At 41.8% G+C, this 21,649-nt stretch overlaps 2 protein-coding genes across 5 annotated transcripts; one reads left to right on the top strand and one right to left on the bottom strand.

Moving 5' to 3' along the window:
• Nucleotides 1–469: 469 nt before the first annotated feature.
• Nucleotides 470–9,066, bottom strand: tgfbrap1 (transforming growth factor, beta receptor associated protein 1). Of its 3 annotated transcripts, none has more exons than XM_030092855.1 (13): nt 8,837–9,066; nt 6,628–7,343; nt 6,240–6,434; nt 5,608–5,762; nt 5,342–5,424; nt 4,702–4,882; nt 4,459–4,619; nt 4,100–4,157; nt 3,864–4,007; nt 2,921–3,064; nt 1,806–1,965; nt 1,188–1,654; nt 470–747 (listed from the first exon to the last, which is right to left on the bottom strand). In XM_030092855.1, the coding sequence occupies exons 2-13, from the start codon at nt 7,322–7,324 to the stop codon at nt 559–561; spliced, it is 2,634 nt and encodes an 877-aa protein (XP_029948715.1). In that variant the 5' UTR covers nt 7,325–7,343; nt 8,837–9,066; the 3' UTR covers nt 470–558. The 3 variants fall into 3 exon arrangements, with proteins under 3 accessions (XP_029948715.1, XP_029948717.1, XP_029948718.1); XM_030092857.1 differs by having other exon boundaries at nt 6,628–7,338; XM_030092858.1 differs by lacking the exon at nt 8,837–9,066 and adding an exon at nt 8,779–8,796.
• A 1,750-nt stretch (nt 9,067–10,816) lies between these two features.
• On the top strand, nt 10,817–21,338 carry cul4a (cullin 4A). 2 transcript variants are annotated; one of them, XR_003930491.1, is made up of 21 exons: nt 10,817–11,452; nt 12,621–12,736; nt 12,910–13,013; nt 13,687–13,756; nt 13,860–13,933; nt 14,010–14,172; nt 14,251–14,340; nt 14,430–14,512; nt 15,353–15,420; nt 15,750–15,868; nt 15,950–16,142; nt 16,294–16,398; nt 16,504–16,614; nt 17,022–17,107; nt 17,200–17,307; nt 17,597–17,710; nt 17,794–17,899; nt 18,002–18,174; nt 19,563–19,715; nt 19,813–20,345; nt 21,315–21,338. XR_003930491.1 is itself a non-coding variant. In XM_030083576.1 (20 exons), exons 1-20 carry the CDS (start codon nt 11,311–11,313, stop codon nt 19,906–19,908), a joined length of 2,274 nt encoding a protein of 757 aa, XP_029939436.1. In that variant the 5' UTR covers nt 10,817–11,310; the 3' UTR covers nt 19,909–20,695. The 2 variants fall into 2 exon arrangements, 1 of the variants encoding a protein (XP_029939436.1); XM_030083576.1 differs by lacking the exon at nt 21,315–21,338 and having other exon boundaries at nt 19,813–20,695.
• The last annotated feature ends 311 nt before the right edge of the window (nt 21,339–21,649 follow it).

Here is a 21,649-nt window from a genome sequence, read left to right as displayed (position 1 = left end):
CTTAAAAGATTCTGTCTCCATCATTACTGATGAGCCTTTGCAGTATTTCACATTAAAACCTAACACTGCAATGTGCAATGTTAAAGACAGTATTAATACAATGCCATGAGAGCTGATGAACCCAGATCTGAAAAAAAGTTGTAATACTATTCATGCTTTAGAAACAGGATTCATATATTGTGGGTTGTGCAGTTCAAGCAATGTGTCAAATTCAGGTTAAAAAACAAAAACAAAAAACATTTCAGTAAGACAGGACGGGCACAGAAAAAAAAAAACAAAAAACTGAAAGTTTGAAATTGTGGTATGATTGCAGCACATTAATAAATATGTGAATCCATCCGTTTCTCCCTTGCTTGTGTACTTCCCACCCGGCTTTGTGTTTCTTGTTGACTCCATAGCAGATGCTGCTATGGGAAATGAGTCCTCTGTGCTTTTTTTTTTTTTTTTTCATCCCCCCCTCCCCCCTCAGTCCCCCGACCATCCAAAAAGCTCAGCGCGTCCTCGCTGCAGTTCAGTGCCTCCGATCACAGGTTACATGGTAGTTTGAGGGTTCAAGTCTCACGTGTGGTTACTGCTATTAGTCAACTGTCTCTTGGTGGGAGAGTCTCTTGCTCTCTGGGCGACGCAGTGCGTGTGGACCGGCACTCCGCCTGGCAGACACACGACACTCGGCTCGCTGAAGGTGTTGTGGCACAAGTGGCATCCTTTCTTTTCAGAGATTAAGATGGGTTTCTTTCGCTCTTTCAACTGGAAGGGGGGAAAAAAAACATTAAAGCAATAAGAAAAAGTGCAGGGAAGCATTTCGATAAACATTTGTCAAAATTGTCGAGTTCCATTTGTCAGGTTTTTTTAAAGGATGAATGGAAAGAAAGATGGTTTTAATTCGGGAGATTCACAAGCGTAAAGCTTTTAGAGAAGGTGCCCCCTGCAACAATAATTATTCCTATTACGAATCCTCCTGACAGGTGTCTTCTTGAATGAATGAACTAATGGAGCAGCAAACAAGACTTTTGTTTTATTAGGCAGAACATTTGATGACCAATTCATGCAGAAATTTTATTTTTGTTTCCCTTTCTGCGTGTCATTATTGAACAAATCCATTCATCAAATGCAAAAACTTACTAAAGCTACAGAGCTATGTCTGTATGTGTTCAACAGAACAGCACAGTGTGTGTTGTGTTTCTCACCCTGTCGTGCAGCAGTTGGAGGTTTTCAGAGTGAGCGAGCCCCACGGCGATCTGGGAGGTGCGGCAGGCGTGCATGCTGGCCCTGACGGCCCGGCCCAGGAAGGGCTTCAGCAGCTGCAGCGACCAGCCTTCGGGCAGCATTTCCAGGACACGGACCGCATCGAACACCTCGCCGTGCCGATTCAAAAGGTCTACCGCCGCCATCTCCATTTCGCCGCCGTTGCTCCCCGCAGCCGACGGAGCGCTTCCCGGAACGCTCCCGTCCAGATACACTCCTAAGAGCAGGTGAAACAGCCGCTGCCGGTAAGCAGAATCCCGACAGGAAGAGGCCCATATGCAGAAGGCCTCGGCGGACGGAAAGTCTCTGAGTTGGTGCACCAGGATGTGCAGTGCTTTGTCATGCTCCTCTAGTTTTCCATGTAGTGTTGCGCGCTCCAGCAGCAGTTGTTCACAGTTTTCTGTTTTAACTACGCAAAGTCAAAAGAAGATCAGCACAGTCAACCCAACTTCAAATCTGAATCACTGTTTTTATTCAACACAAATCTTGTTAATTATTCAGCTTTCACCTACAAGAGATTTTAAGAAAAAAAAAATATATATATATATTGTTTTTCTCACCTAAAAGAAACTGTACACGGTAAAGGTCGGACTCCCTGAGCATTGCCTGGAGCCTCTCTCTGGCTTTGGTAAGCTGCTCTTCATTTGCAGGCAACTCCGACAGCAGCGACAAAACCCTCTCCAGGTACAACACAGCCAAGTGTGTGTGGAACTTCTCCTTCTGCATCCAGACACAGTGGACAAAGCAATCAAAAACTGCTGAGCTTCAGGAAAATGTTAGGGGGGGGGGAAAGCAGTCAAAAGACATTTCTGTTTTACAATTTCTCCAATTCTCAGTGGTTAGACATTTATTACATTCATTACTTGATTTGGACTTTTTTTTTTTTCTTTAAATGGAAAACAGTAATGCCATCAATCAGAACCCCTCATTAAAAATAATAAAACTCAGCACATCCATAAGTGAGGCCCTTATCTATCAGCTACTATACAGATCACAGAGTGGGCACAGTGACAAGCTTCGGTTTGTATGAACAGTTTGGTTATAATGAGTTTAAAAAAAAAAAAAAACTTGAGCTTCATCAGTCCTTTTTTAAATGTGTCTTCTGTGGCAGGTTCATGTAATTCAGGAGACAAACCCCATCAAGGCAACCTAATTCACTCAGCTTACAGCTCGAGGGTGTAGGAAGAAGTCAGGGACAGAGCTAAACACTTAACTGCTGTGTTTGTTATCATATTCAGCTTATGATAATAAGCTGCAATTCATCTAAATACTTTATGGTGAATTGTGAAACTGCTACACTAAGATGTGGTTCAATGCATCAGAAAATTCACACTTATGCTTGATAACTTGGGGGAAAGTTGATATGCGGCTCAGCAATGGCTCAAGAAGGCTGAAGACTGGAATGACACCCGCTGAAGAAAGCATTGCAGTGTTTCCCCAAACATTTCACCCTTTATTTTGCCATTATCTGATGGAAAACAAACACCGTCATTTATCAAACCGGCCGTCGACACCACAGCGGGACGAGTTGTCCCTGCTACACAGAGGCTAAGAGCAGCTAGTCTGAAGTGTTGCATAGGCTACATCTGCTGCGTTGACGCTGTAAGATCACACTCACCAATCAGCCACACTGGTTATTGACAGTTGGAATCGTTTTTAACAAACTTCAGGTTACCTGTATCCTCCTCTCCAGCACCAGGTGCTCCAGGTAGAGCAGCAGAGCTCGGCTATGCTTTCCCAGGTAAGTGATCACATCGTCAGGGTTTAACTCGGGCTGATCTTTACTGGCAGGCCTCCTGGTGAAGACGTGGATGCCTTTCTATAAACAAAAACAAAAGTTGTTTGTTTTTTTAACTACAAATGTGAGCAGTACTTTAAGACGAACTACAGATAACACAATACAAAGTGGCACTTTTTTTCCTCCCATTCACATTCAGCAATAAGTCAGAAATCCACTGTTTGATTTTGAATACTATTTGTGGAGTTAAGCTGAGATGGTGCACTCTATTCAAACAAATCTATTACGATGGATTCTAACATGTCTTCATTCTCCAATTCCTCTGTGCAGCGTGACAACGAAGCTCAGTGATAGAATCATATTGAAGGAACTGCCTGAAAGTTTTCTCAGCACAAAGAATAATAAGAGCTGACAGGCCATCCACACCTTTCCCAAAAATAAATCCCGTCATGTTGGCAGTAGAAAGGTGAAACTCATCAATTTAAACAGTTCTTTTAAGTGAACGATGAGAACGGGTACAAATTGCGACTGGGAGCCATTCGGATGTGCAATTTCCTCAAGCTTTGTTCACGTGTCAGCTGTGCGCTCCATGAGTCCGAGCTGTTCACAACATGCTCCGTTCGCATGAGCACAGCTATACATGCACAGCTAACTTGGAGGAGTAATTGGAGAAGGCCCCACATTCACTGCTTTATCAGGGAGGAGGAGATATTAGTGACGATAAAAAAAATAAAATAAATGAGTTTGAGTCAAAAGAAATGTAGCAGCATTTGGATGCACTTTTCTGTAGACAACACAAAATTTGTCAAAAAAAAATTTTTTTTTTTTTCCCAAGTCCTATCTGTAGTTGACAGCACTGTTGGCATTTTTTGAAACCTACTGTGGGATCCTTCAGCAAGGCCCAGTCTGCATACTTCCAGACGAGATCCAGATTGGAGGAGGTGCAGAGAAAGTCCACTATGTACTCATAAAGGTCGGATCTTGTCGAGTCCTGCAGGTCCCCGTCTACAACACGAATCCACAACTGGTGGAGAAATGAAATGGTAATATGTTAATCCGTTGACAGTAGAGATAGGATGTAATGATGTGATCTGATCAGTGGGTAAAATTCCGAACCTGAAGAGCTGCAGAGTCCTGGCCATTAGAATGATAGAGTAACCCAAGTGCAAAATATCTGAGAGAGAAAAGGACTGAATGAAGCAAAGCCACTCCCACAAGATTACATTTTCAGTACAAAGTCATTAAATGACTTGACTAAACTGGACAGTGTATTTAAGCCTTATTTAAGTGATAATTAACAACGTGGCGTCAGAGAAAGTATTTAAACGAGAAAGCATCATCTCAGTCTGGCCCTTGAGGAATTTTGGAATTTCATAATTACTGAAAACTAGACTGATTCCCATAGTGATCTCCAACTGTTACATTTCCCACAGATTCAAACACAGCATTGGTAACTAGTATAAGAGTTTACATACTTGTGATATTTCTCCAGCCAGGGAACACTGTCTGCAAGCACACAGGAATTTTCTGAAGCTAGAAGGTCTAAAAGGCTCTCGTGATTCTGCTCAGCGTACAGCTTCAACAAAGCTGTGTCGACGTCCTCTCTGCATCCATTCACCACCTCTGTGCTTCGTACCTGTGGAGGCAAATTATGAAGAAAACATTAAAAGACTTACTTTTGTGAAGAATTGTCCGGGAATTAATCAGCCTTCATTTACCTCTCCGAGATAACTGATGAGAAACTTCTTGCATCGCAGTACTTTTTCCTGGTCGCCCTGTGCCAGATGGTTGAGATCTGCAAACTCATGGAGAGGGGGATGGCATCGTGTGAACGAAGAGGAAGCTGGCAGCAGCAGCGGGTAGAGAGATATCAGCTCCCGCACGTCCAGCTGACCCTTCCTGAAAACAGTCACGTATGGAGACAAATGCGGCTGATGAGAGAGACTCTAAAAGAACCAAAACCCAGGAAACCAGAGAGATGGAAGCAGTCGACAGGTGCAAACTCTCTCCGCTCACTGCATAATTCTCCATGTTTTTCTCATCAGAATATATTTCAAAACATCTGCCAAATGAAAAAAAAAAAAAACACTTTGGCCAGTTATTTGGATAATAATGTTTCTAAATGATTGCCTTGTGTCTGGCTTTTTACAGCAGCTATATGTTGCTTCAGACGAAAGATGCCATAAATTCATACATATATCATGTCTTCATACAGTGAGGGGCCGATCACAGGTGGCCTGACAAAAGCTTTTATTCATCAAACAGGAATTGATTTTTTTGTTTTTCCTTGAGGAAAATTTGGAGATTAATTACTTTAACACAAAGGATTTGACTAAAAACATGAACTTCTTTTCTTACCTGAAGTGTTCTTTTGCCTCCAGAAACTGAAGCTGGCCAAACTGTATGAAACCTGCTTGCTGGAGGATTCTTTTGTGCAAAATCTGAACAGAAATTAACATGTAAGACAATGTTTTCAGTACATTGACATAGTTCAAGGCAGAGCTCCTTTGCTGTTTAATAGTTATATATTAATAGTTATGTCAGTATCTTTGTGGGGCTTATACAACATGAACTTTACAACTTGCTCCAACTCTAAAACTCAGAGCGGCAGACAGGTTCATTACCTGGAACTTGTCTTTGGGGATATTTCTCTGCGCTCCCTCTGTGAGGATGAGCGCCTCCTCCACTCTGTGACTGGCCAGTAAGTCTTGAATCTGTCTCTCCAGTGGCAGAGGTACCAGAACGTACACAGCCTTGGTTGAAGCCAGAATGACTTTCCCTACGAACACATTTAAAAAGAATCATGAGACGACACTTTGGTTTAAGGCCGTCTCTCCTTTACTTAGCGGTTTTTTTTTTCTTTTTTGTGTAATTAGAACAGTTGACTTTTGTGCAACATGATTTTTAAGCCTAAGTTAATTTTATTTTCATAGTATACAATACAATCTGTTGTGTTTCAAATCAGCTTCATGAGTGAAATGAACTACTGAAAAAAATCTAAGCCACATTTACTATTCTTTTTTTTTTTTTTAAATTATACAGACAATCTAGGATATCAAAAATACATCACATTGTATTGCTATTGTAGTAGCAGCTTTGCTACTTGAAATTCAGCTACAAAATGTCAATAAATATTAAAGTAAAGTCAAACTGCAAGTCAGCGTTAATAAAAAAAAAAAACAAAAGGAAATCACAAAATGATCAATTTTACTGATCTTATTTGTGTGAGTAAAACATTTGAAATCTGTGAAAATACCTTCAAAGTCTTGCAGAATGTGTCCATCTCTGAAAGAAAGGGTCTGTTTTAGCTGCTGGTCCAACATGCTGTGGATGGTGATAAAGCTCTCATCCAAAGCAACGACGTACGGGAAACACACGGCGGCACCAATCACGCTCTCTGACCAGTTGACCGGCGCCCGCTGAGAGACTCCCTCTGCGTTGGCAAACATTCCTGCAGGCGTGAAGTGGAGAGGCAGCTCTGAACATCAGCAACATGTCAAGGAAGTGAAAATATATAAAAAAAAACTTTTCAAAAAACAATAAAAGTCACTATGCTTTAAAACAGACAGGCAAAAGTGCGACTTCAATGTCCCGCACTGAAGCACAAACAGTTTGTCTAATGCTGCAACATTACATGAACTTACCCAGACCACCAGGAGCAGCTAAGAGGAACTCCTCTCTGCTGATCCTCTTCACAATAGGTCTCCTCTCCTCACTGTTGTAAGGGAAAAGGTCCTGGGAGGCCCCTGTGTTGTAGTTCAAAATCATGTACTGCGTGGCGAGGGCCAGGCATAAGAAGTAACCGTCCACGCTGACGGCACACGGCTGCTCGGGAGTGCTCACCTCTTTGGCCAGCTGCACTCTGTCCTCATACACCATGTAAATCTGAACTGTCCGACGTTTCGAGGAGAGCACAGCCATCTCCACGCAGAACGGATCGCCATTCACCGGGTTCTCGTTTATGCAGAACGCCGTGACGCCTCTGATTTTAGCCCCGCCTCCCGCAGCCGATGGCACAGTCTCTAGTGTCACCATGTCGACGAGGAATACTATCCCATCACAGAGCACGATCAGACGCTCCAAAGCAGAAGCAGCTCGCAGTTCAGTCACCGGCTTCTTGAGGCCCAGGTATTTATGCAGCAGCTTTTGGGATGAGTAAATCAGTTTCCCTTTGGAGGACGTGGCCTCGTCCAGCAGGAAGTGATGGATAAAGCAGTCATTGGTGCCCACGTACAAGTGCTTCCCGCAGCATTCGATGCACTCAATGTTGATGCGAGCTTTGTCGCCCATGAGGAGGTCACGCTCCACAGCGGGGACCAGCTCAAATGCCTTCACACTCATCTCAGCCAAGGCATCTACACTGAAAGATAGAGAAACAAAAAAACACAGGGATCAACACAGCTGATGGTGCTAGGATCATTACAATACACTGGAGAATCCCACACATTCAGTTCTTATGCAGAAAGCTACAAAAAATGCACAATAGTATACCCATGCATACATGTTTTGAGTAACACTTTCTATGTACTACATACTATCTGAAATGCATATTTACTTTGTGTTGTTTTTTTTACTCCATTGCTGCACTGTTTACAGCAGAAAGCAGCTAATACAACAAGAGGCACCAAGGCTGCACTAAAATCTGTAATGTATATTCTAAGAAAATAACTAAGCAACTCACTCCCACCTCTAGAGGGCCAACATTACAGGTTGCAGATTTCAACACAGCAATGTCCCACATGGCAACATGAACAATAATATCAAGAAATCCCAAAAGGATTAGGCCTGAGAGTGCAACTACATATTAATCACAAAAATTATGATCTTCTCTGGTCACCTCTGAAAGAAACCGGTAAAAGACAAAGTAGAAGTATGGAGGTATATGACACATCAGTTTCCTATGATAATATATCTAGCTAATCCTGGGGAATTGTCATAGGATACATTGGGAGTATCCCACATTTTCATTTTAGGCAATGTATACATTTGGATAGTATTTACGTTGTGTTGAGAAAATGGGATTATTTTGGACATACACATACATAATCCCAGCAACAACTAAGTAATGATGTTGCAACATTCATACGGCAGTGAAAACTAGAATGAGCCTTTATTATGCAGTCAGTCCTTATTTGAGATCTGAGCTAAACTCTCCCTGAAGCCGTCATACAGACGCTGAGTCACAGTGCCAAGAGAGAGAGATTAAAACGAGTTCTCACATGTCTGTTTGATTTTGGGTTTGTTCTGGACTCTGTGATGCAACACTTCTAGAGCCACCTGATACACAACAACCCACCATCTTCACATCATTAAAACATTTTATCCCAACACCTTGTCACATGTGTACAGAATTAAAAGAGTGTTTTGCGGGAACTAACTCAAACCTTGTCAATGTTTCTGAAGCCCAGTGTTAATGCTTCAGGATCAACAGCTAATGAAGTTAGCGCTAACTAGCTTCCCAAATTCATAAATAAATGAAGTTTACCTGTGAACACTGCCTGTCCGCGAGCCACGTGTGTTGCGTGTGCTCCAGTACTTAAAATGTGAAGATGTTGTTAATTTTCTACTTCATTTGGCAGAATAATTCAGCTTTTAAAAGCTAATGCTAGCTGAAAGTGACGCCTCTCCAGTAGCGCTAATGCTAACAAGCTAATGCAAGCAACGAGATGTTTCCATCTGAGTTAAATCAAAGCTTCCCGGAGTTCACAGATCCGTTTAAGTATTTGTACGAATCAGGGAAGAAAGCAGGTCTTCTCCGGTCACCGTCTCCTCCCATGAGTCGACGCTTCACGCACCGACACTCTTGCCCGGGTCTCTTGATGAGGGGCTGCCGCCGTTAGCTGCTACACCTACCGCTGATGACAGCTCTCAGGACGGCGGCGGCGGCGCCAGGCCGGACCGGCACACGCAGCGGAGCCTCACAGCCACGGCACGCAGAAACAGGTCAACGTCAACGGAGCCATGGTGCTCAGGTCGACACCGTACCGACGGGCGGAAAGCGCGGCTTTAAACGGTGGCGTTTCGGTTCTTCCTAGTCGAGGGGGAAACGCCGCCCATTTGCGTTGAAAACCCTGCTAGACTCAGGTGAACCGGGGTGCGTTCAAGACCGCCGATCAGAGAGGAAAGATCCACACAGATCATTCCTGTGGCTACTTTGTCATCAGACTCTTCAGCACTATATCTGGGAGGGGAAAATACATCCAAAAATTATCTGAAATTTTCTTAAAACGGAAATCATTTTTCATTTTTTAAACTAAATTCTGACATAGACAGTGTTACAACGCACTCAGATGAGAATATCCTTGATTCCAGTCTGATTGGGGGCTTTTTGCGTGTAGTTTGCATGTTCTCCATGAACCTGCATGGGTTTTTTTTTTCGAGTATACCGAGTAGGACAATTGGCGACTCAGACTTACCCCTCTTTTTCTGACTTTCTGTCCGTTATTGCCCTTTGATCCACTGGTGATATGTCCAGGGTGTAATCTGCCTTCTTTTTATAGTCATGTGCACTATGCAAAATACCCAGATGTAACATTTTACTAAATATCGGCAGTAGCAATCTGGCATTTGCAAATATAGTAAATAGCCAGTAACTGTCAATTAAAAAAATGTCTCCAAGATGTGGCATGTCCCTCATATATGCATTTGCAACAAAAAAATAAAATAATAATAATAATAATAATAATAATAATAATAATAATAATAATAAATGCCCAAGTGCAGATGTCTCATGCCAGTCCACTGGATTCACATCGGAACAGGAAGTCCAGACTCAAATAGACACTCAACAGCTTTAGGATGTGTGAAAACTCCTTGCAGGCTGTTTCGCGTTATGAATTGGTTGGATTGCAATTGTCCGGCATCATTCAGCATCGTACTTTGTCACTTTCTCTTTGTTGTTAATATCTTATACGAGTATTATTAGTATTATCGTATTATTTTAATTTGGTTGAATTTCTCTGCTAGTTTTGTTTCACATTTTGTGTCTTTTGGTTTTTCTTTATTTGGGGCAACTTTTTTGAATACTGTGTTCAATGTTTGTCCTTTATTTTGGCCATTATGGATTTCGCTTCGGTTGTATTTCATATTTTGATTGTACATTTCAAATGTATGTTTCATATCCTGTAAGTGAATCTGACACGTATTTAGACCGAAGACCGAAGACCATAAACAAAAAGTGAGATTCTGAGGTTGATTCTTTGACACACAGGCAACTAGATTTAGGCTCAGGTGTAATGTGCTCCACCAGCTTTGTGGGCCAAAGCCAGCCCTTGGGAGACTGTAATCTGACCCAAGAAATCACCACGTACATTGTAAAATAAATAAATGAATAAATAATTAAAAGAAAACATCAATTTTACAAACACATTTCTTTGGAGTAGCAAACACAGTAGCACAACACAACACAACACAACTGAGACCAGAGTTGAGATGTTGGCAAATGATGGTGACCCCATTGAGTGCAAAACTATCGTTTTAGCCTCAAGTTCATGCTATTGTGATGGGTTTGCTAAAACATGCATAATAAAACAGTGAAAAGATAACTTTTTGGACATTTAATTGTATTTTGCAACATAAGGTATGAGTAAAATTGGATTTATGTTGAGATTAAATAAATATTCAAGGGTAATTGTTTGTTCTTGCATAAATATTTAGAATTTCATCATTTATAATCTGTAATACAGCAAAGAAAAACTTTAAAGATTCTTAAATTTACTAAAAATCTGATGAATTAAATGACCTGAACGTAAAAACATTCGCCCTGTAAAGTCCCAGCTGCCCCTGAACGCAGCTCGGCCGCTTTTCACCCAGGATGCACCTGTCCAGCTGAACTGTCTCACAAAAGCCATTTTGTTGCGCTAGCTAGCACCGTGCTAAAGAAAGCACTAATAATAACATGGCTCTGTTATGTCAGCCTTAACTATGTCGCTTTTATGCTTTTCTCAGCTGTCCAACGTGCTCCTTCAGGTCTGTAAGTAGCAAATGCCGACATGGATTAGCCCGCAGGAACAAAGTGCTGCGGAGGAGCGCGAGAAACTGGGTGCTAAAGTGTGCTGCAGCTCCAGATAAAAGACTGTTAGCTCGCAGCAGTGTGTTTACTCAGCCGGCGGTAGTTATGTATTCTCGTTAATTGTCCTTACGCGAGTCGCTGTTCGTTCCTAGATACATATTTAGCTCGGCTGCGAGTGCCTGCGCTGTCAACCAAAGACGTGTGTTTTAAGCGTGTGTCGCTGAGAGTGGGGAAAGGAGGCGGAACAACAATCCCAACAGTAACTTGACAAAAACACTTGAACCATACAGCGTTAAGCCAAAGCGCTAATCTGATAATGGCAGAGGACACCCGACAGGACAAGAGGGCCAGCTTCTCCTCCATAACGGAGCACAACCCCAACGGGATGGCCAGGACCTCGGCCGTGGCCTCAGGCAAAAGTGGCGCCTCAAAGAAACTAGTCATCAAAAATTTCAAAGGTACCAACAACGACTTTTTCCTGCAACAACTGTATCTGCACGAGCAGGCAGCGTGGTGGTTATCACGGCACTGCAGAGGCTGGGAAAAGTTTCCTCTGTCACTTTCTCACTGGCTGTAAACAACACGCCTCACGCCAGAGACACTCAAACTAAGAGGATGTTTTCAAATTCACTTGTCTGATCTTTTATTGGAACTTCTTTTAAGGAAATATGATCAACGTGGCTAAAGTGATGTTTTAACTTTAAACTTTACGCGGCCCGTCAGATCTGCACAAATTAGTCCCTAATAAAGCAATGAAGTTTTATAACTGGACTGAAATAGCCAGTCATTGATCACATCTGGCAAAGGAGGTTGACATCTATATATGAAAGAATACTTCTTCTGTACTGTACTTCTTTTAGTCATGATCATGATAGTCCCTTTTTCTGTTTTGAGGAATAGGAAAAAAGAGCAACCTGCCAAATGTTGGTTAATTTTTACAGATTGGCATATTGACATAATACATGTTAACCTCTGCTTTCTAGTTTAGGTAGTTGGAAAACTTTACTGGCAGTTTCTGATAGTTATTTTTAATTATTTAACTTTTTTTTTTTAACTAAATGAGTAATATTTTCAAAGACAGAGATTCGTTTTATCAAGTGCTCTGCAATGGTCCTTATTTAAAAGCTGATAACACTGTCACTAGTATGGAAGACACATTTTCTGTTATAGAGCTGTAATATAGTTTTAAAATAAATTCTTAATGAAGTATTCCTTTTGTTTATATTGTTTTTTTTACTCATCAAATTTCTCCTGTATTTTGAGTCCATCCTAATGTCTATTATTGACAACATTGTTTAAAATTAACAGAATGTTGTGATAGTTGATTTTACTGTGTTGCACTTTTGTCATATTATATATGTTTATTTACCTTTTTGGGAAGCTGAAAATGTGTGACCACTCAGGTGCTGCCTTTATTGTCCTCGCAATTAGTTCAATGTTGCAAATGTAACAAAGTTGTTGTGGAAATATGCCAAAAATTACAACTGAAGTCTTTGAGCTTACAAAACATTGAAAAGTTTGTAAACTCTTGCTCAGAGATGTTTATCAGGATTGATAAATATTCCTTATAATGTAGCAGAATGTAGGTCATGTTTATGGACTTTGATATGTATGTTTTGGTAACAGACAGGCCAAAACTAGCAGAGAACTACACCGAGGACACGTGGCTGAAGTTGCGTGACGCTGTGGGTGCCATTCAGAACAGCACTTCAATCAAGTACAATCTGGAAGAGCTTTATCAGGTTGGTTTAAAAATAAAATCTCACATTTGATGTTCGTTTAAGTTCCATTATTGGGCTGCAGAAATATGTCGGAAAATAAAAATAAGCATTTTATTTCAATTCATTAGTAAAGTCATTTGTTTGAAAATGTAGTGCCTAATGTGTTTACTCTACTGTCACTTGAAATTTCTCAGGCGGTGGAGAACTTATGCTCATACAAAGTCTCCCCAACACTGTACAAGCAACTGCGACAAGTCTGTGAGGATCACGTTCAGGCCCAGATCCACCAGTTCAGAGAATATCCTTTTGAATCGTAACTTTTCACAGCTGTCCCTGGTAAGTTGTGTCTGAAAAAAATTGCATAGGTTTGGACTAAGTTGAATGCTCCCTCACTTTTTGAAACATGATACATAGCTTCAGGTTTCGTGAATCAAGTTTTGTTTCTTAGCTTGGTTTGCAATACAGCTATTTCAGCTTCGTTGCCAGTTTCAGATCAGTGGAGACCTTGTTGATGACAAGTTTGTCCACAGAAGGAAAAAAAACACCAAAAGCGTCTTTGAGGAACATTTCTAGCATTCACCACTTGCTGGTAAGATTTACTTACATTTGTTGAAGTTTGTTTCTGCTTGGAGACATCGCAGAAAGACTCAGTTTACAAAAAAAAGAGAAATTAGATTCTAACACCAAAGTAGGTTTTGCTCAAAGATTGATTGATATTTCCCACTTTTTTTTGTCATTAAATTATCCCTCTGTAGACAGATGTTGGTTGACGTTTTGGTTCAAAGCCTTTAATGGGTGGCACCAATAACGACATGTTAATTATACAATACCTCTTAGGGCTTTATCTGATTTCTTTTGGAGGTCATTTTAAAGCATACATGACACAAGGATCTGTGAAGTAACAGTGAATCTCCGGCTCAGATTTGATTATGTGATTGAGTGAAAGGTTTTCTCCTTAACGTGGAGTTCACAGAGTCTTTGGACAACCTTTCCTTCCTGAAGAGGATGAACCGCTGTTGGCAGGATCACTGTAGGCAAACTGTAAGTGTGGTGGTTGATGTGTATATATATTGAAATCTCTGCCTGGGGTAAACTGTGTATTAGGAGTGTGAAGTAATGCTGAGGCTGTTCTCTTCCTCTTTAGATAATGATCAGAAGTATCTTTCTGTTCCTGGATCGTACCTACGTGCTGCAGAACTCCCTGCTTCCATCCATCTGGTAAACAACTCTTCATTTACTTTGTTCTGCTTGTTGGGATCTTTGTCGGGAGGCTGACGTTGTTCACGCGGCTCAGGGACACGGGGCTGGAGCTGTTTCGCACGCACATCGTCAGCGACAGCGCAGTCCAGAAGCGAACGGTCGAAGGCATCCTGGAGCAAATCGAGCTGGAGCGGAACGGAGAGACTGTCGATCGCAGTCTGCTGCGGAGTCTGCTGGGCATGCTGTCCGACTTACAGGTACTTTATTTATCCCAAGTGGTCCGTATATATTTCTGTTACAAGTTTCTGTCAGCTGACTGTCAAACACTGGCTTAGGTTTATAAAGACTCGTTCGAGGAGAGGTTTCTGTCTGAGACGAATCGCCTGTACGCAGCAGAAGGACAGCGGTTGATGCAGGAGAGAGACGTGAGTGATCGTCGGCTCATCTCCGTCACATTTATTCGTCAGTCTGCTTTCCTACCCAGACGCAGGACTCAGTGTGTGTTTACGTTCAGGTGCCCGAGTACCTGCACCACGTGTCTCGCCGGTTGGAGGAGGAGAATGATCGCATCGTGAGCTACCTCGACCAGAGCACCCAGTAAATATTGGCTCATGTTTAACTCTTCCATACCACGTATAACAGCGTCGTCCCGATCTACACACAGAACCTTTGAGGTCTTATCGGCAGTCTGGGGATGTTGTGCCGTAGAAGGCAAACAAAATGTTCTCAGTTAGAAAAGCACGGCTGCATACAGCCAGCTTAATGAGAAACCAATTCAGACACATCGATTGTAGTTTCATCGTTGTATTTTAATTATTTTAATAGCCTTCCCTTGCTGCCAAACAGCCTTTTTCCAGCAGTAAAACTATAGTGCAGTGTCTCACTTCACAGCCAACAGATCCCTCTCAGTAATACAGTAATTTTACCTGCCCGATAACAGCAGTTGTTTTCTGTCTGCGTCGATCTGTTACTGTGTAACTTTTGTCTCTTGTCACCCAAGTAGGTCATAGTGAGGAACATTATCTAAAGGGTCAACTGTATTTCCCTGTTTAGAAATCTTCAGTGTTTGTGTGGAAACTGTTTGGAATATCACATTTATCAGCTTTATGCAGTTCAGATATAGCCGTCTTCTCTTTGTGTGTGTAAATGAGAACTGTACTAATGATCATATGAAAGATTCATCCCGAACTCAGACGTTTACATTGTAAATGTGAAAATATAAAAGGCTTTGATTCCAAAACATTTTTATTAGGTTTGCTTGTACAAAACCTAAACTGTAGAGATTTTGTTGCTGAAAAAGTCTGTTTGAAGGCTTTTAGGTGTGTTTTTATGTTGAATTTACCTTTCTGATTTTAGCCATTTTCCTCATAGTTGAACTTAATGACAGTACAGCTAAAAAAAAATGTTCTCCTTCCTTCCTTTCTCCTCGTTTCACAGGAAGCCGCTCATTAGCTGTGTTGAAAAACAACTTTTAGGAGAACATATGACTGCAATCCTACAAAAAGGTGCGTCTCTATGAAATTCTTGAGTTGTGTTGGAGGACTATTGCTTTCATGTGTGGTCCTTTCTAGCTCTCTGTGTTTATCTCAGTTTAGATTTTGCACACAAAAAAAAACAACACAAAAAGTTGTTTGTTCCCAAAGTTTAGATGGAGCCCTTTGTTGTTTGTTTTGTGACTTTTTGTATAAAGATTGACACAAAATATCCGATTCTATACTTCAATGTATTTGGACGTATGGAATGACTACAACTAGCAGTCGTACTATCCGCGGTTGTTTTTTTTTATATTACAGTATTTATGCAACGGCTATAAGTGGGCATGTGTTTCTGGCAGGTCTGAGCACTCTGCTGGACGAGAACCGGGTGACCGAGCTGGCCCTGCTCTACCAGCTCTTCAGCAAAGTGAAGGGAGGACTTCCCACACTGCTGCAGTTCTGGAGGGACTACATCAAGGTACACACCTGAGTTCACACACTTGGAAAGAAAAGCCAGATATGGATGAGGGACACGTTGACTCACTGTATGTGACTGCAGTCTTTTGGTGGCGAGATCGTCTGCACTCCAGAGAAGGACAAGGACATGGTGCAGGACCTGCTGGACTTCAAGGACAAGATGGACAACGTGGCGCAGAGCTGCTTCGCACGCAACGAGACTTTCATCAACGCCATGAAAGAGGCCTTTGAAGCCTTCATCAACAAGAGGCCCAATAAGCCAGCTGAACTCATCGGTATGCCAGGACAAGACATTTTTTCATCACCAAGATGATTTAAAGTAGAAATCACACTGCAAATGTACATAGCACATTATATAGTTTAGTTTTTTTTTTTTTTTACTTCCAGCATGTGACAACAGCTTTCTTTGTCCTACTTCCCATGCAGCTAAATACGTGGACTCCAAGTTGAGAGCCGGGAACAAGGAGGCTACAGAGGAGGAACTGGAGAGAATCCTGGACAAGATAATGATAATCTTTCGCTTCATTCATGGTCAGTCCCACTTCAGTGTGTGTTTTCATTGCAGAGTCATTTATGCACCAAGGGCTGCTAAGCTTGTTCTGATCTGACTTGGCTTTTTCAACTGTTTTCCCTCAGGAAAAGACGTGTTTGAAGCTTTCTACAAGAAGGACTTGGCCAAGCGTCTGCTGGTTGGAAAAAGTGCTTCTGTTGATGCTGAGAAGTCCATGCTCTCCAAGCTCAAGCATGGTAAAACTCAACTGTGATGCCTTATAATGTTAATCTGAATCCTTGTCTCAGTGTTTAGTGGCTTCTTTGGGGTTTTAAGCTGTATTGACTCGAAGAGAAACAGAAAGGAGAGAATATTGGGTTCTGAGTTTGGCCAACTCACAGCTTGATTGAACCAAACGAACTCAGTTTGAACACATCCTTTCAGTTGACCTGCACCACGGTGGTGTTGATGGGTCTCGACTGGTAATAGACTTCTTGAGAGGGTTCAAACAAGAGTCAAATGCTGAATGAAATACATTTAAAATGTTAAAAATTTAAGAAGTTTTGTCACATGCTTGATCTCTTCAGCACCACTAGAAAATAATTTTTTAATTCAGCAGCCGATACACTTGAGTTAAAAGCTTGTTACGTGTTGTGGTTTGCAGAATGCGGAGCAGCATTCACCAGTAAGCTGGAGGGAATGTTCAAGGACATGGAACTGTCCAAAGACATCATGATCCAATTCAAGCAGGTACTCAAAGTCTCCTCACTGTAAAAATAACACGCCGATATGACACTTTGAGTTTTCATCTTAAGTTGTATAATGATTTTGCCTCCACTCAGTACATGCAGAACCAGAGCGAGCCGAGCAACATAGAACTGACCGTCAACATCCTGACGATGGGCTACTGGCCTTCATACACGCCCATGGAGGTCCACCTGCCCCCAGAGGTGAAAGTTCATCATAGTAGATCATACTAATGAAAGGCTACATTTTGTGTGTATATCTTTAGGATCAGCGTAAAAAAAAAAATCTTTAACTTGTTTGGTTTTTTTTAGTGTGTCTATTGTGTTAATTTATGGTGAACAGACTGCAGTAAACGTAAAACCAAGACCTCTGTTTACTGTATGAATAATTAGATATTATTTTTCACTACGTCCACTTGAATCCTGGTGGAAGGTCCTCAACCTCACGGTGCATAAATTGACTTTGACCCAGACCTGTGTTGTGTATTTGTAGATGGTGAAGCTCCAGGAAGTGTTCAAACTGTTCTACCTGGGGAAGCACAGTGGGAGGAAGCTGCAGTGGCAGCCCACGCTGGGTCACGCCGTCCTGAAGGCAGAGTTTAAAGAGGTGAGACCGTTGTCCGTTCTCGTGTGGCAGGCAAGACGAACAGCCATCCGAGCTGCGCTGACAGCAAGTGCTTCACTCCGCAGGGTAAGAAGGAGGTGCAGGTCTCGCTGTTCCAGACGCTGGTGCTGCTCATGTTCAATGAGGGAGAGGAGTTCAGCATAGAGGAGATCCGGACTGCTACGGGCATAGGTTTACAAACACACACACACCTTTAAATAACTATTAGCGTTGATTATTTGTGGGAGAAATGCCTCCTGAAGTCGCACTGCTCTTGTCTGTTGTTGTGCACAGAGGAGGGAGAGCTGAAGCGTACGCTGCAGTCCCTCGCCTGTGGGAAGGCCCGTGTCCTCAACAAAAACCCACGAGGGAAAGATGTGGAGGACGGAGACCGTTTCAATTTCAACAATGACTTCAAACACAAACTGTTCCGCATCAAGATCAACCAAATCCAAATGAAAGAAACGGTAAAAATGCATTTGAAATACATTGTTTCATTACATGTTCTTGCTCTTTGTCCCGAAAATCCAGCAGATTCAGGTTTCTGGATCCAACGGGACTCTTCTCTTTATAAAGGCCCCTGCATTGTTGCTTGTTCCATCATATCTGATTTGTTTCAAAAGTCGTCTTGAAGCAGGTCCTCTAGAATATACATCCAGCTGCTCAAAGCTTCCCAGAACTGATTGAGCCCCACAGTATGTCAAACAGTTGAGAAACTGCAGCAAACTCTATCTATCGCAGAACACTGGAGCAAATCCCAATTTACTATGGACAAGGACAGGATCCACCCTGGACAGGTCACCAGTCCGTCACAGCACACAACACACACACAGTCACACCGTCACACTGTCACACCTTTTGATTGGAAAAAGTAGGTCACCAAAGTTGGAGATATTTTTTCAATAATCCCAACTAAAGAAACCAAATTATTATTATTATCCTTGCACTCTTTTCTCCTTTCACCCACTTTTGTTGGTGTTGGCTTGTCTGTTCACGTGTTTGTTGTTTCATTTTCTGTTTCTTTCACTTTCTATCCCCCTGTCAGGTCCAGCAATATCATGTATTAGTACTCAACATGCTTTTTGTTTTATTTATTTTAATAAGAGAGGCTTTACAGTTATAAGTTCCTCTTGAAAAAGCTAATCTGTCGGGCATATTACAGCAGCCAGACTCCCGTTCTGCTGCTTCCATGCTGGACAGGACAGGTGAAAAAAAAAAATACATTTGGAAGATTTCTACTACATAGTCTTCTCAGCCACTTTAGAGGCAGAAAAAGCTTTGAAAAACTAGAAGCTCATAAAGTGGGACCAAAAGTACTTAATCTGCGATGGTCCTGTTACAAACACACACCTGTTGGATTTCAGTGGTCAGCATGTTGTCAGTCATAGTTTAGTTTAGTTTATTGGTTTATTTCACAGGGACAGTGTGTGAAAAACATTATTTAAAGATGCTTCACACCAGATTTAGCCTGGGCTAATTTCCATCTGTAGTCCCTGAGCAGGTAAAGATAAAACATAAAAAGCGTTACAATCACAGAGCCCTACAATCACACCTACACATCACTCAACGTCAATCAGTCACACAATTATACCCAAAATTAAAACACATGTAACATTAAAACAGTAAATTACAATCACATTTCAATGGCGACACCGCTGGTTTTCAATAAGTTTTTTCTCTGATGCTGCAAAAGAAATGTCTTAAATCTTTTGATAGTTTCAGTGCGTCTGGGAGTTTGTTCCATTGTTCGATGCCTTTATATGAGAAGGCCGATCGTTTAATGTGACACATTTTTCTAAACCTGAAAGATGGATTGTTGACTTTTTTTTGTTTGTTTTTTACAAACTGCTGCTAGGTGGAGGAGCAGGTGAGCACCACAGAGCGAGTGTTTCAGGACAGACAGTATCAGATCGATGCCGCGGTGGTGCGCATCATGAAGATGAGGAAAACTCTCAGTCACAACCTGCTGGTGTCTGAGCTCTACAACCAGCTCAAGTTCCCCGTAAAGGTAACACCGTCTGAGCTGCTCTTTCCTGCTGTGTTTCTCCTCCCACACTTGCATGCTCTAATGTACTCACCATCCGGAATCTTCTCTCTGTCCGCAGCCGGGCGATCTGAAGAAGCGGATCGAATCGCTTATAGACAGAGACTACATGGAACGTGACAAGGAGACTCCTAACCAGTACCATTACGTTGCCTGAAGGGGTTTCACTGTCACCGCCGTGCTTTTCTTACAGCAAGCGAGCTGCTTGCCCTGCTCGAAACAGGATTGCAGCCCTTCAGCCACCCGACTCTTCTCTGGTGCCCATCTTTCCCTCCATCCGTAGTGCTGGACCCAGCGTTCAGACGCGCAGAGCTCCAGAGACACAAGTGAGACTCGGCTGCGCTGCCTTCAGTGGGACTCCGAGTTTGGGCGAGAGCAGCACTCGGGGTTTTTGATGGTTGGTTTATGTGACTTAAGAAATTTGCTAATGCAAAACACAACTGAAATTACTAGCACTTTCCTCTGTTTTGTTTTTGTTTGCCCCCCCACCTCGCCCTTGGGATTGGGTTTTTGTTTTCCCTTCATCATGTCATCCTAAAATCACTTATTTTTTACCATAGTTGGTTTGTCTTGAGTTTTACAATGTTTATTTTTGTGTTTATTTTATTCTTTTGCTCAAGGGGTTCTCCTTATGAACGGCTGGCTGCACAGACTGCTGAGTGTAAACCTGATCGGTTGGTTTCTTGATTTGACTAAAAAAAAAGAGGAAAAAAAAGACTTGAGAAAGATGAAGAGAGTCTGAGGGGTTGGGTTCATTGTTTGTAACACATTTGCTGAGTGACATCCAGACAAGCCAGTTGGGTATTAATTTTGGTATCTTGTACGTTTTGACCAAAATGTCCACTGTCATGTGCTGACCTTTTTTCTTTCTTTTTTTTTCTAGATCAGATTGTATTCTATGTAAGAGTGCGAAAAAGTGAACTGAATAAATGGATATTTAATGATTGAGTGAGTGATTTGTAGACAACCAGCTTCTTTGGACAATTTCAAATAATGAATTCAAAGTGGAATGTATTCTCAAGGTTTTGTCTCAGCTTGGTGGTGTTCCACACATCTTCACACACAATCTCCTGCAAGCCAATCTGGCTTTTAAATAAAGTACAGTAAAGAGAAGCTTGATAATTTAGTTTTTTTAAAGCAGTTTTAGTAACTAAAAGGAGTTGGATACAGTATGAAAGTATTTCAGTTGTGAAATATGAAAATGTTTGATTTTAGTAAATGCTGGGAAGAAAACCGCCAGGTTTTTGCTGCATCATTAGTAAGAAGTGAAAATGAAAGGCTACAGCAGTTTCACTTCCTTAAAAACTGGGAATATTCATCATTGAGAAATCACTATTTAAAAGCTTGTAGTCTGGAATTATAGCCTCATTTTTAAATAAAGAAAACTGCTTGTCCGTTGTTAAAGTGTAGTTGAGCTATGTGGGGAGAATTTAGCGGGGTCATGGTAAGACTCTGACAGCAGCATTAAGGCTGCCTCTGCGTTCCTTCTAGGGTTTTGCACACCCTCGTGAATTGATGAAGGTGTCAGCTGACTAACCATGCACTATGCAGGCTGCACAGCAGTGTGTGTGTGTGTGTGTGTGTGAGAGAGAGAGAGAGAGAGAGAGAAGCTTGCATGCTATCACCTCATAGAACCAAGCTGTGCTCCAGCTCAAACATGATACAACTTATTTAAAATCCATGACCTTCAAGAATTTCAGGAATGTTCCATTCTGATCTTGTCCACCCCAGCTTTCATTTTGTTTTAAATAAATCAACCATTGTCTGTGACTGTTTTTGCAGTTTTGTCTCTTTGCTGTCTTTTTTGCTTTACGTTGTCAGTGTGTGCTACTTAGACACTCTTTTGCTAGTTTTCCATCCTCCTGTGATTTTGTGTTTCTTTGACATTTGAAATCGTT

The sequence above is a fragment of the Salarias fasciatus genome, chromosome 1, assembly GCF_902148845.1.
Source record: "Salarias fasciatus chromosome 1, fSalaFa1.1, whole genome shotgun sequence".
In the NCBI taxonomy this organism is placed as follows: domain Eukaryota; kingdom Metazoa; phylum Chordata; class Actinopteri; order Blenniiformes; family Blenniidae; genus Salarias; species Salarias fasciatus.
This window is presented reverse-complemented; position numbering and strand designations above follow the sequence as displayed.

Excerpts from the sequence above, each read along its gene's own strand:
- tgfbrap1 (XM_030092855.1), bottom strand. The coding sequence starts at position 7,324 with ATGAGTGTGAAGGCATTTGAGCTGGTCCCCGCTGTGGAGCGTGACCTC. Across the intron at positions 5,425-5,607 it reads TCCCCAAAGACAAGTTCCAG|ATTTTGCACAAAAGAATCCT; the intron begins GTAATGAACCTG and ends ATTTCTGTTCAG. Across the intron at positions 4,158-4,458 it reads TGGCTGGAGAAATATCACAA|ATATTTTGCACTTGGGTTAC; the intron begins GTATGTAAACTC and ends TTTCTCTCTCAG.
- cul4a (XM_030083576.1), top strand. The coding sequence starts at position 11,311 with ATGGCAGAGGACACCCGACAGGACAAGAGGGCCAGCTTCTCCTCCATA. Across the intron at positions 13,014-13,686 it reads CAGATCCACCAGTTCAGAGA|AGAGTCTTTGGACAACCTTT; the intron begins ATATCCTTTTGA and ends CGTGGAGTTCAC. Across the intron at positions 14,173-14,250 it reads GCATGCTGTCCGACTTACAG|GTTTATAAAGACTCGTTCGA; the intron begins GTACTTTATTTA and ends ACACTGGCTTAG.